Source organism: Pelophylax lessonae (assembly GCF_965119305.1).
Source record: "Pelophylax lessonae genome assembly, chromosome: 9".
Classification (NCBI taxonomy): Eukaryota; Metazoa; Chordata; class Amphibia; order Anura; family Ranidae; genus Pelophylax; species Pelophylax lessonae.
Window position 1 is genome coordinate 215,556,819 of NC_138776.1, and position 13,658 is coordinate 215,570,476.

The window sequence follows — 13,658 nt, forward strand, 5'->3', positions numbered from 1 at the left end:
CGCAGTGGGTACCCGGCTGTGAAGCCGCAAACTGTAACAGCCGGGTGCCCACAGCAGTGATGCCGGCGCCGAGGGAGAGGATCGAGGCTTCCGGCGGCCGCATCGCTGGACCGTTGGACAGGTGAGTAAATGGCTGGAACTCCGCTTTAAGGAACAATGATACATAAAATGACAAAGCTGTGTCTTGGTAAAATGTAGGAACAGGTTTAAACTGACAAGTAATACTTGTAGAGGTACCAATGGTGGCAAGGTATTTTTCAGTTTGGAAAAGACCTGGGCAGTTAAATGAAATTTTCGATGATACAATCCTGAAAAGAACAGTCAAATAGACAAGAGAGTAGTTAGAAAAAGATTTCATTTCAGCATTACCAAACTACTGTGACTGTACAGAAGTGAAAATCTATGAGTAATGGGTGTGTAGATGGAAGGATTGCTTCCAAAGGCTTCTCGTCATGGTTCTGGAAAAGGCTGGGTCACTATGTAGCCACAGAATGTCGTATGGGTCCTGCCTGTGAAGGTATTTTTTGGCTTCTCTCTGCAGACAGTCTCTTCAAACGTTCTGTATAGAAACCATTGAAATCCAACCTGTGAAATAAAGTGTTCATTACAATCCAGCCATCTAGGCATTGCTTAGACCGTATATAACTGTCAGTAATGTATTTTCCTTCACCAACATGTTAAGGCAGATTTATAAAAATTTAGAAAAAAAAAAAAGATGTGAATCTGTAGGGCTTGTAGAAGGAATATAAAGTTCATAGATTATTTTCCCAAAATAGAAAATAAAGTTTAGAAAATAAAAAGCATAAATTAGACTGTTCATACACCATATCCTTAATTCTTTTCATACTGATACACAAGTCCCACAAAAACATTTATACGTGAAGAACTCGGTGTTGTAGTTTTTGGTGCCTCAAGCCAGGTTTGGGACTTTATGGGCAGGAGTAAAATGGATTTGGATAGTTTGGTATAAAACAATTTATTGAAGAAATAATAAGATATTTACAAACATTTATAGGTGAATGGGTGAAGGCCCATTAGGTGAAAGTGATGAGAAAGATTGAAGGTGAGTTTGCAAGTGAGTATTGGTGACATTAGTTTAGGACATTCCTGCTCTGCTGTTCCATGTGTTAACGACAGGAACTAAATTCAGAGGGGGTGTCCAATCGGTTTTCCGACGCGTTTTGGCCGTACACGGCCTTTTTCAAGGATGTATCACCCATTCACCTATAAATGTTTGTAAATATCTTATTATTTCTTCAATAAATTGTTTTATACCAAACTATCCAAATCCATTTTACTCCTGCTGATAAAGTCCCAAACCTGGCTTGAGGCACCAAAAACTACAACACATTACTCCAGGGACGGTGGCAGAAACTACTACAGGATTCCACTAAGATCCAAAAAAAACCTTCTTTTCAAATACGTGAAGAACTCCACCTCAGTTTTGGACAGGATGTAGAAGGGATAAAAACCCCTGTTCATTTTTTTTTTTTTGCTGCTTTTGTCCTTGATGGCTAAATTTGCCTTCACTTATCTTTGCAATCATTTTGGGTCAATGAATAAGGTGAAAGCTTCAGAATTAGAACCAAGCAGGAAAAAAATTCCCAACCAAGGTTCTATCACTTTCCTATTCTAAAAACAAAAACTGTTTTTATGGCCAAATGTATTTTATTAAGGTTTTAGTAAAACAAAACGGCACCGAAATTTGCCAATGGGTTGAACATTTGTAGATGAATAAGCTTGGGAGCGAGCCAACAAGGTTAAATCATTCGTCCATATACATAGAACAAAAATAACATATAGTAAATCAAACATAAGTGACAAAGACCATAGAGTACGTATGATACGTATACAACCAGTATCCCAAGGAACGGCAGGCACAAGGCCCCTGGGCCCTAACCATAGTGGTCATATCGTGGATATATCCCATTAAAAAAATGTAAGAAAAAAAAAAAAGAACTAGCTGATATAGGAAGGAAGGAAAGCAGATGTAGCACCCTCCTAGGTAGGTGCTAGGTAAAGCATAGTTATGGCCCTGTTCTGCTTATCAGGAGGGTCTGATCTGTTAGTTAGCCTGTCACATGTTTCCAGGTTTGATTCACTGGGTCTGAGACAGTGTCCCCACTGCAGCCAATCAAAGACAATTGAATATTTTGGGCGCTTGTGCCAAGGGAAGGGAACCCAATTTCATGGAAGACAACAGTCTACTGGGATGGTCGGGACTTCTAAAGCATGTGATGTTACTGTGCTGACACACAGGGCAGCTCTGGCAGGCAGAAGCAGTAATCCTGCTGGCGAACAGAAAAGGAAAAACAGGCGCCGCTGAGTGTAGCATTAAAATTTATTGGCATGACATAAAATATTGACTCACATGGGGATGGATGCTTTATTCCATGGCTCCTGGATCCCTTCCTGCGCACAGCACTTCCGCCCTCAGGCCGACCAGCAGCTGGGAGATGACGATACCAGGAAAGGCCAATGGAGGGAGCAGGATCAAGCAGAGGCAGCGGTGACCCACAAGCCTTCAAAGTGAGGACGTAACGCATTTCAGAGCATGCGTACAAAGCTTCTTCCTCAGACGAATCGTTGCCTCTGCTTTATCCGGCTCCCTCCATTGGCCTTTCCTGTTATCGTCATCTCCCGGCTGCTGGTCGGTCTGAGGGCGGAAGTATTGTGCGCAGGAAGGGATCCAGGAGCCATGGAATAAAGCATCCATCCCCATGTGAGTCAATATTTTATGTCATGCCAATAAATTTAAATGCTACACTCAGCGGCGCCGGTTTTTCCTTTTCTACTGCAGCCAATGAGAGAGCTGATTGGACAGTGGAGGAAACCTAGCCAGTGACACACTCTGTTTTATGTCAGTTCCAGTGAGAGGGCATTCCTGCAATGCATCCTGGGATTGGACATAAATAGGAGGGGAGCATGTGACAGGGGGTCCTGTTGCTAAGGAAGGTGGTCCAGGCAGTCGGCCTAGGGACCAGGGGATGAGCTGTGCTGTGGAAGATACAGTGTGTGCTGACCAAGTGAAGCTGTGGGGCAGGATTCTTCTTGAAAACCAGTGGTTGTGAGTACTCAAGATCTGCCCAGGGGTCTGCCTAGGAGAGGGGACCACTCCAGAGAGGTCAAGGGGATCAGAGAGCTAACAGCTAACCCAGGATGTTACAGTAAAGAGGGTGCCAAGTTGTGAAGCCCTGAAGCCAGGAAGGGCCTGAAGTGTCTCAGCAGTACAAGTCCGCTACCTCAGGAAAGAGTACCTTAGGGAGCTTAAAGGACTTTTCACAGTCAACGATGAAGCTAAAGTAAGCGGCATAGCCATGACCAGCATCAGTCAGTACTAACCAGCATCAATTAGCAATTCTGTATAGTCCCTGCCTATTTGTGCATAGTTCAGTTGTTGGGAGTATCCCACTCATCCCTTCTCCTATCCAAGTTCTCAATAAACCCTAAAAACCAAAGAAACTGGACTGGTTCTTGTCTGAAGTAATCACACTTGGAAACATGCTAAAAATGTCCTACCGTTACTAATGGCAACCCAGGGGAACCCACACTCAGCGGCTCCCATGGGAGTACTGCTACACAAAGAAAAAACAAAACCAGGGAGAATAGAATGCGTGACTCATGGGGAGATCACCAGGCCAGGGAAAGTATGGGGAAAAATAGGGAAAGGGTCTTCGTCAGGGGGGTGTCACGACCTGAGGACTGGAACTCCTGGGAATTTAAAACTCTGGATCTAGCAGAGCAGTAGGGGAGACTAAATGGGCATGCCAGGGTATGGGATTCTGGAAGGTGCAGGAGCAGTGTGACTGCAAACAAACAGAGGTGTATCAGAGTCGCAGGATCTAAGGAGCCGTCTTGGTCTTCCCCACAGCCACTGGGAGGTGTGGATGTTGTGCTGCAAGGCAGCCCTCAGGTTGGGGCTCTCACCCGTGCAGGCACAGTGCCAGCAGATAGTACACAGTATACAAGGACCATAGGAAAGACTACGGCAGCTAGCAAGAGACACTAGGGGGAGGACGCAATGAACAAGCGTTAGTACTGTCTGTGATACTTTTTTTATATGCACTAACATACTATTTTTCAGGACAAGCTTTCAGGGTATGTCCCTTTCTTAAAGGTGTAGATGAGGGGGACATACCCCGAAAGCTTGTCCTGAAAAAATGTATGTTAGTGCAAAAAAACAAAATAAAAAATATCACGGACAGTACTGTTTCTTTCGCACGTGCACTAACACTGCTACAATCAGCTCAAGCATAAATCTAAAAAATGTGAACAAAAAAAAAAAAAAAAAGAGGAAAGTCCTAAGTTTTAATCAACCACTGGGGAAGAGGAAACCGGTCCATCTGTATCTAAGAAGGCAACAAAGTGTTTGAGGGAGTCAGATAAAGAAAAATGAATCCATTAATACCAAAGTGTTTTAAAATGTATCAAAATTGTCAACGTCAAGTGGTATTGTTTCTTTCATGTGCATATCATCATTTAGGGCGGCAACCCAAAGAGAAAATCGGAGGGGAAGCTAAAGATTTCTAAAAACGTGGTATAACTTGTCTAGCCACCAAAACAAAACAAATGTAAAAAGGCTTCTTTTCTGGGAAGCCACCGATCCAGGTAATAAGGGGAGTTGCATGGATTAGTTGTACATCCTATTATAGATGTCTGCCGAAAGGGACATGTTTTGGAACACTCCCACCAGATGTGGATATATGCACCCCTCTCTCAACCGCACCTCCAGCACACGCTAGGAGGAGAAGGGAAAGCGATGGAAGTGTGATGGGGTCTATATACCAACGGGATACAATTTTGAAATTATTTTCCTAAACATAGCAAGAAATGGAAGATTTATGTGTAAAAAGGAAAAAATGTTGCCAGTCTTGGGTGGAGATCTCATGTCCCAGGTCCGCAGACTAGGATTTAACAGAAACTTTTTTTAATTATTGCCAGAGCTCCCATTTGAGAGATTTCTCTAGAAATCAAGAAATTCCTGTTCCAATGACCCCTGTATGGAGGAGGACAGGACGTTATATAATGTCCCATCAAGGGGAACATAGACATCAATAAAAACCAAACAGGAGGTCTACCTGCTTCCAACTATATCCAAAACAAAAAAGGTGCTGGCTGGGAATATTTGCATACCATATACAAATAATGGACAAGCCACTCTGCAATTTAAAGCTCAACTCCAGGAATAACCAAAACTACCCATGCAGCAGGGCCCCACCCACTGCATGGGTTAAATGCTCATTAAAGTGATTGTAAAGGATCACCTTGTAATACAAGTCATTCATTTTAAAATAGAAATAAAACATTTTTTGTATAGATATGCAGGAGGGGTGTGTCAGGACAAGTCTGATCATTGGAAGAGAGCAGGCTAAGTTCCCAGGATAGCTAGAGAACTGACCATAATGTGCTCTCCTGCTTAGTATGGTCAGTTTTTACAGTAATAGGAAAGCAGGGAGACTGGCAGGAACACTTGGAGATTTCACACAAAGAAGGCAATACAAAGAGAACAGGATAAGTCTTCATACAAGTACATGGTACAGCGGGCACATATCAGGAATATAAAATGTTGGGGTAACAAATGCTTTATTGCTAGGAGATAAATGCTAGGGGATTAAGAATAATGTCTTGCTCATTTTACCTTACTCTAGCAGTCTCCCTACTTCTGTGCAAACTGGCACATCAATGCCTCTTTGAGGCATTCTGGGCTTTGATCGCACAAATGTGTTATTAAGTAAAATGCAAAGCCAACAGAACTGTACATAAGGACAGCGAGGGACTACTCAAAAGTCACAGCAAAGAAGAGAATCATAGCAAGGAGTATTACACCTTATTCCTCGTCCCCTAGAGTTAAAGTACTTTTAAAGTCTTGTTTTTTTTTTTTTTTATTAAACATGTTATACTTACTTGCTCTGTGAAGTGGTTTTTGCACAGGACAGCCCCGATCCTCCTCTTTTCGGGTCCCATTTTGCTGTTTCTAGCCCCTCCCTCCTTAAAGGCACCCGAACTGAGCTGCAGCTCCATTTGTCCATTCAGCCCCGCCCCCTCTCTCTCCTGATTGGCTAACTGACTTTGATGTCAGCCAAGGGAGCCAATGGTGCCACTACTGTGTCTCAGCCAATCAGGAGGGAGAGTCCTGAGCGGCGGAGGGACTCGTGGACATCGCTGGACAGATGGGGCTCAGGAAAGTATTATGGGGTGCTGGGGAGGGGCTGCTGCACACAGAAGGCTTTTTATCTTAAAGCATAGAATGCATTAACATAAAAAAAAACTTCTGCCTTTACAACTACGTTAAAGCAGTTCCTTACTCTAGATAAAAAATATGTAAAGTCAGCAGCTTCAAATCCTGTAGCTGCTGACTTTTCATAAAAGGACACTTACTGTCCAGGGATCCAGCACCGTTCTCACCTAGGCTAGTTCTTCACTGGTCCTCGGGTGCTTGGCGCCAACATCTGTAGTGCTGGAACCTGGCTGCACAGTGTGAATTGTCCTGCAGCCTTCTGGAGCCCTTAATGTGTCCTAGAAGAGGGGGGGGGGGCAAACTAATATTTAGATCGCCTAGGCGATCCAAGTGGAAGTGGGAGTGGGTACATGTTAAAACGATGTACCCGCTCCCCCCTCCCCATTCTCACCTAGGCTAGTTCTTCACTGGTCCTCAGGTCCTTGACGCCAACATCTGTAGTGTTGGTGGAAGCTGGCTGTGAAAGCTTATGAGTTCACAGCCGGCTTCCTACTGCGCGTGTGCGAGCCGTGCCGCACTTTGTGAATTGTCCTGCAGCCTTCTGGAACCTTTGATGTGTCCTAGAAGGGGGGGGGGGGGGGGGGGGCAAACTAATACTCGGATCGCCTAGGCGATCCAAGTGGAAGTGGGTGCATGTCAAAATGGGTACAAAAATGTACCCGCTCCCCCCAAAAAAACAAACAAACCAATATGCCAAATTTGGTAGAGGAGGGGGAGGAGGACTTAAATCGGAGCTTACCATTTTGGGTGCGGTTTCACTTTACCAAGCACTTAACCCATGAAGTGTGGGAATTTGGTCATTAATGTTATTAAAGCAAAAGCGGCACTGGTGGGGGCCACAGGAGCACTTGTTATAATGTTCCAGTTTTGCCAATATTTTTTAAAACATTTTTTCAGCTTGCGTTCCACTTTAAAAAGAATTTTCAATTTAAAGCTACAGCTAACAATGATTGCCTTAATCTGGAAATATTTCCAAATACAGGAACAATCATATCTATAGCCTGCCTTGCTTCAATAGCAAAAGCATTTTGTGAAACATTTAAACTGTGACAATTCCCTCACCTGTATATAATGTTGATCATGCTGTGCTCACAGTCATTGGTACTATACATGCTCAGTTTATCAAGGAGGTCCATGAGATGTGTGGAAAAGTTGCTGTCGAAATTGTTGATGGTGGATTCAAAGCCAGTTGAAGAATGAAAAGCATCAACATGCTCTGCCAGAAACTGAAAAAGAAAGGAAACCCATTTGTTTTTACTGCAGCACTGTCTGGGTTTTACCAAACCAGATATGTAATCAAGACTTTCCAAATGGCTTTGCAGGGACTGAAAATCTAAAATCTGAAAATCTTGCTCATCTCTTAAGTAACTGTGGAGGCTTTGAGCAGCATTGCAGTATTTGCATACCACCAACAGGCATGTACTGACAGCTGTCATCTACTGTACTCACTACTGGGGGTACTTATGGTATTATTTTTGTTTAGCTATAGGACTAAATATGCAGAAATTGCTGGCTTCACATAGATCACCTTAGAAGTTAGTTTCTTCTTCACTGCTTCATCCGTTTTCTCATTCTGTGTTGGTGGTCCCATCATTGTTCCACGTTCCAGTGTCAAACGCTCCATCTCTGTCTGCACCTGCATGCTCTGTGTAAACCGCTAAAAAAAAGAAAAAAAAATATTATCGATTAATACGTATTTAAGAAAGATAACAAATATAAGTGTGACAATTTCATTCCCTGAATGCCCGCTGCATAGCACTATGGTGGTGAGTCACACTCGAGCGTGTTCTAACTCGCACGCACCTGGGTCAAAGACCAGTTGACTCAATCTTTGCAGAATAGTAGCAGAAAAAAAAAAACACGTGTGCACCTTACGCTGTTGGTAGAAAATGAGTGACAGAAATTTGGAGCAGCGGATTAACATCAAAATTGGCAAAAGTTTGAAACTTTAGCTCTGTTACAACAGGCTTATGGTGAACACTCCATGAATAAATCAAGTGTTTTTTAAAGGCATAGACCGTTTAAGGAAGGACAGGAAGATGTCCAAGTTGATGCAAGTGAGCAGCCAAAAACGCAAAGGACATATGCAAATGTGGGCAGAGTGCAAACCCCCATATGCTCATGCTGGTGTGTTTTTTGTATCCCAAGGGGACAGGTCACCACAAGTTCAGAGAACATGGCACAATGGTCAATCAACATTGTTACGGAAATCTGTTTAGAGGAAAAGATCAGAACTCTTTTTTTTTTCCCCTTTTTTAACAGCTCATTCCGGGGATTAAATTGTCACACCTTGTATATCCACTTCCAGACCTCTTTCAGGGGTTATACAGAGATGATGCTGCAAGCATCACCCCAGTACCATTTTCTAGAGCCAATGGTGGGCTCTCTTGTAAAAGCAATCCCAGCAGCTAACTAGCCGCTGGACTGTTTTTACAAGCAGCGGGAGGGAATGTTCGGCATAACATCTTTATATTTTACAAAATAGTTGGGTAATGTATTTTATTTTTTGCAAAATTGCGTTTGAAAAACCGCTGTGCAAATACCATATAATTTTGCAACGACTGCCATTTTATTCTCTAGGGCAGTGTTTCTCAACTCCAGTCCTCAGGGCACACTAACAGGCCAGGTTTGCAAGAAAACTGAAATACATCACAGGTGATATCATTTGCTGCTCAGTGAGTACAGTATTCTAGTCTGCATCTCCCCAAGGTAATACTTAAATTCTGGCCTGTTAGTGGGCCCTGAGGACCAGAGCTGAGAAACACTACTCTAGGGCCATTGCTTTAAAAAAATATATAATGTTTGGGGGTTCTAAGTAAATTTCTAACATAAAATACTGATTGTTACATGTAAAACAAAAAGCACCAGAAAATGCCCGGTCTGGAAGTGTATTTTAAAATTACTGCACTCAACATATGTCTTAAAATTGTGATTTTACCAATTGTACTTGGTAAAAAACTTTGTATGCCAAGTGTGTGCAGCCATGCATGAGGTTCGCTTCAAAAACTATTTTCGGGCAACTAAAATCCAAGCTAGAAAATTATTTTAAGGAAGAATTATAGCCTCCCATTAAAGAGGTTGTAAACTCGCATTTTTTTTTTTTCCACCCTGCAAGAGAAAGACCTAATGAGCTAGTATGCATCGCATACTAGCTCATTATGCAATACTTACCTTAGAACGAGCCCCCGCCGCGCCGCTCTCTCACCTCTATGACGGGCGACATGTCCAGTCGCCCGTCTTCTGGGATCGCGGCATCCGGCCATCTGATTGGCCGGAGCCGCGGTGACGTTACTCCCGCGCACAAGAGCCGACAGTCACGGCACGGGACTCTGAAGGAACGGCACCCGCGGCCGTTCCTTCAGAGCGCATGCACCAGTGACGTCACTGGCTGCATGTAAGGTAAATATCTCCTAAACGGTACATATTTAGGAGATATTTACAGTACCTATAGGTAAACCTTATCATAGGCTTACCTATAGGTACAAGTTGTAGAGGAGGGTTTACTTCCTCTTTAAGAAAAAAAAAGTGTGCTTAATTATAGGTTTTACAGTTTTCTCTTCATTGCCCAGCAAAGCCCCACAAATACCTGTTGAACTGGCCAGGGAAATCCACCTAATGCAACTTCCTGTGTTTGTATGGCAACAATGCTTCACTGCTCCTGAGTTCAGACCAGAGTTCCCACCCTCAGGTAGGCATAGTGCCTGCTGCCATCCTGCGCTGAGCTGTGGATGTATCTCTGCCTCGATGCAGCCAGCCCTTGCATAGTAGGTAGGGATTTTGGGTTTCTGTCTCCTCCTGCAGGCTTCTAGCAGTTAATGGTCTTCCTTTTTGTTGGTGCATAGCCATTCTAGGTCCAATTGTCAAATTTCTTCACGGGAGGAAAGGGACCTTCCTAAGATTCTAGGACAATATCCCCCCAGACAATATCCCCCCAGGGACAACATCCCCCCAGACAATATCCCCCCTCTAACCCTAGGTCCTGGGGGATATTGTCCCAGGGGGGGATATTATCCGGGGGGGGGGGATGTTGTCCCGGGGGGATTATGTCCAGGGGGATGTTTTTCGGGGGGATATTGTCCGGGGGGATATTGTCCTGATACACCTTCCTAGGTTGAATAGGCATAGGTCCCCCTCAAGATCAAGATGTCACAGGTCTTCATCAAGGTCCAGACATCAAGTTCACCATCAGCCCAGTCACTCTAGGCTTGGAGCTTGTTGGGGATGCAGGTCTCAGGCCCCAGCAGGCAAGTCGCTGTGTGAGAAATGCTTTGCCCAGGCATTGGGCGAAAGGAAAGGCGACAATTAGCAGATGGTATCACTGGTGCAAGAGAATCTGAAAGACTGGAATACCGGACCAACCCAAAATATGGCTGACAGGTCAGCAAGTTCCCCGCCTAGAGACAGTCACAAGGATATGGAACCATGCTAGCCTAGCCATCCCTCGTCAAGGTCATCAGACAGCGCAGACGTTGATGATGATGATGACGAAATATAGGCTGTTTTTTCTTTTTCGTTGGTTGGCAGTTAAAAAGGCTTTGAAATGGGAAGTTGCAGTGGAGTTCCCCTCCAAGCAACGGAAGTACTTTAAACATCTTCAATATAACTTCCCGCTGTTATTGGAGCTCAAGGATGTTATCACAGATGAATCGAGCAAGACAGAGGAAAACGTCCCTGCAATGCAGGCTAGCAAAACTTTATTTGTTTAAAGCAAAGAATGTCCAGCACCTTGAATCAGCTCCCCTGGTACATGTGCCCCCCATGAGGCTGGCCAAACACGTTACCCTGCGATTGGAAGACACCGTCTCATTTAAGGATGGCCTAGACAGATGGATTGATACAGATTTGAAAAGGATCTATAGGACAGCTCGGTCAGCCTGTAAACTGGCTTTGGTCCCTGTCAAAGACCATGGAGGTCTGGCTTAATGAGGTGGATACTTCATTCAACAATGTCTCAGAAAGGGCTGCCAAGACCTTGGCTGTTGAAGAGCTGAGTTGGGGTATTCCTGGGTGAGGCCTCGATTGATATCATCCGGTTAGTGGCTCTGATATGGTCTGTTGCAGCCTTTACTGGTGGATCCTGCCTCTAAGCAGGCCTGGTGCAAGATGACCTTTGAGAGATCTTCACTCTTTGGAAATAAGCTTGACAGTGCTAAAGCCTGGGCCACAGGGGGTAAGTCAGGGTTCTTGCCCCAGGACTGTCACTTGCTAGTCAGAGGAGAGCCCAGTCTGGAAGGCAGAGTTCGGACCGCTACAGAGAGGCACGTTCTTACAGTTTAGGAAGACCTGGAGGAGAGGAAAAACATCCTTTCAGAAGTCAATCAAGAGAGCAACCCCAGGAGGCTGAGAGGCTTCAAAGTCATTTTGAGATAGGGTCCGGCCAGGCATGTCCAGCGGGGGCTTGCTTACTTCACTTCTGGCATGTTTGGGTGGCCTCAGTTTTGGATGCCTGGACTGGCGGGATGGTCTCCTCAGGGCATGCGTGGGCCTTGATAAATTCCTCTCTGCTATGATTTGTTCCTACAGAGCTTCCATGCTCCAAAGAAAAGAAGCAAGTACTTCTGTCCGTTGTCGAATCCATGGTGGAACAAGGTGCCACGGTACCATTTCTGGTGCCCGAGAGATTCCAGGGCATGCATTCTCCCCTATTCCTGGTCAAGAAGAAGTCTTGATCATGGAGACTAGTCATGAACCTTACAAATCTAAACAGATTTATCGAAAGTGAAAAGTTCAAGATGTAAAGGCTATTCTCTATCCAGCAGGCAGTTCACCCAGGCGACTGGCTCATTTCTATAGATTTGAAAGATACCGATTTACACGTACCCGTCAAAGACACCTTAGAGAGATTTCTCCAGTTTGTGGTGGGTCAGCAACACCTTCAGTTTACATGCCTGCCTCAAAATCACCTTGTGTTTCCTCCAAAATCTTGCTGGCCTTAGTGGCCTTGGTCAGAAAGAGGGGCATATGCCTGCATCACTACCTGCACGACCACCTCTTGCTGTCCCAGGACAAGAGACTACTGGTAGAGCACAGAGCAAAGTCCTCAATGTTCTGCAAGAATTTGGTTGCCTGGTAAATCAAGAAAAGAGCCACTTGAGTCACATGCAGTCTCTTGTGCATCTCGGGGGCCCAGTTCGACATGGCCTGAAGCACTATCGCCCTGCCGATAGATAAAATTCCGATTGACCAAGATCTCTTTGGCCCTGTCGTCCTCTCTTCTCTGGGCATCCCAATGCCTGAGGATTGTCAACACCATGGTTTGCACTGCTCCGATGGTCAAACTGGCCCTATGGAGAATGTGTCCCTTTCAGAAGAGGTTCCTTCAGCAGTGGAGGTTGATAAGTAAAAACTCAATTATCCAAATTTCACCATCAATAAAGAGGAGCCTTCTGTGGTGGCTACTGAGAAAGAACCTCTTCAACTGTCACTCAATTGCTCCTATCAATTGTATTACGATCATGATTGATGCCAGCAGCAAGGGCAGGGGTGCGCGTTGCCTCTCAGAAGTGGCTCAGGGCCAAAGGAGCTTCCCCTCTCGGCAAGTCGTGTCGAAAGTCCTGGAGTTTTGTGCAGCCTTCTGCGCCCTGCTTGCCTTCCGCCACCCGATAAGAGGAGCATCAATACTTCTGAGGCTGGACAATACCAAGGCAGTCGCTTACATAAAGAGGCAAGGGAGGGCTCACAGTCTGAGCCTTCTACAGGAAGTAGAGCCGATTTTGTTGTGGGTGCAGAGGAATCTTTCCAGCATCTCTGCAGTTTATGTACTGGGAGTTCAGAACTCCCAGGTGGACTTTCACTTCGTGCAAGCTGGAGAAGTTCTACACAAGAGGTCAATGGCCCTAAGCTCTTGGAATAGACGCATTGACGGACCAGTGGAGGTTCCACAGAGCATATGCATTTTCTCTGGTTTCGCTAATTTTCAGATTCTTCGAAGACTCAGCTCAGAAAAGGCAGAAAAAGTTGCAGTGATACCATTCTGCCTAAACAGACTGTGATTTCCCCTACTGTTGCAGCTCAATCACCTATACCCTATGCCTCTTCCTTTCAGACCAGATCTTCTTCTGCAGGGCACATCTCTACACCTGTGTTCAGCATGCGTCCACCTGAGGGTCTGGTTCTTGAAAGGGAAAGGCTAGTGGCACTAGGCTGTTCCTCCCTAGTTGTTTCCACCTTGATGATTGCTAGAAGAGCCAGCACTAATAGGGTCTATAGCAAAATCTGGGCAAGGTTTACAGAATTTGTATCCGCTTCAGGTGGGTCATATATTAAGCCCGAGATTCATGACATTCTGGATTTTCTGCAGTTTGGCCTGGATCTTGGTCTGCATGTCAGCACCCTCAGAGTTCAAACTTTGGCCCTCTCTGCCTTCATCAGCATTTGGTGGGCAAATCATCAACTGGTGGCCGGTTCTTCAAGAGGGCAG

The 13,658-nt window shown here is 44.9% G+C and overlaps 1 protein-coding gene across 1 annotated transcript in view; it reads right to left on the reverse strand.

The window, feature by feature from the left end:
* Positions 1-210: 210 nt before the first annotated feature.
* The window catches only part of TUBGCP2 (tubulin gamma complex component 2), a 48,879-nt gene continuing 35,431 nt past the window's right edge, over positions 211-13,658 (reverse strand). Inside the window, exons 16-18 of the mRNA XM_082268351.1 lie at positions 7,767-7,895; positions 7,301-7,464; positions 211-585 (exon numbers count right to left, since the gene is read on the reverse strand). Coding sequence (XP_082124477.1) covers positions 477-585; positions 7,301-7,464; positions 7,767-7,895 — 402 coding nt within the window. The 3' untranslated portion in view covers positions 211-476. The remainder of the gene's footprint in view (positions 586-7,300; positions 7,465-7,766; positions 7,896-13,658) is intronic.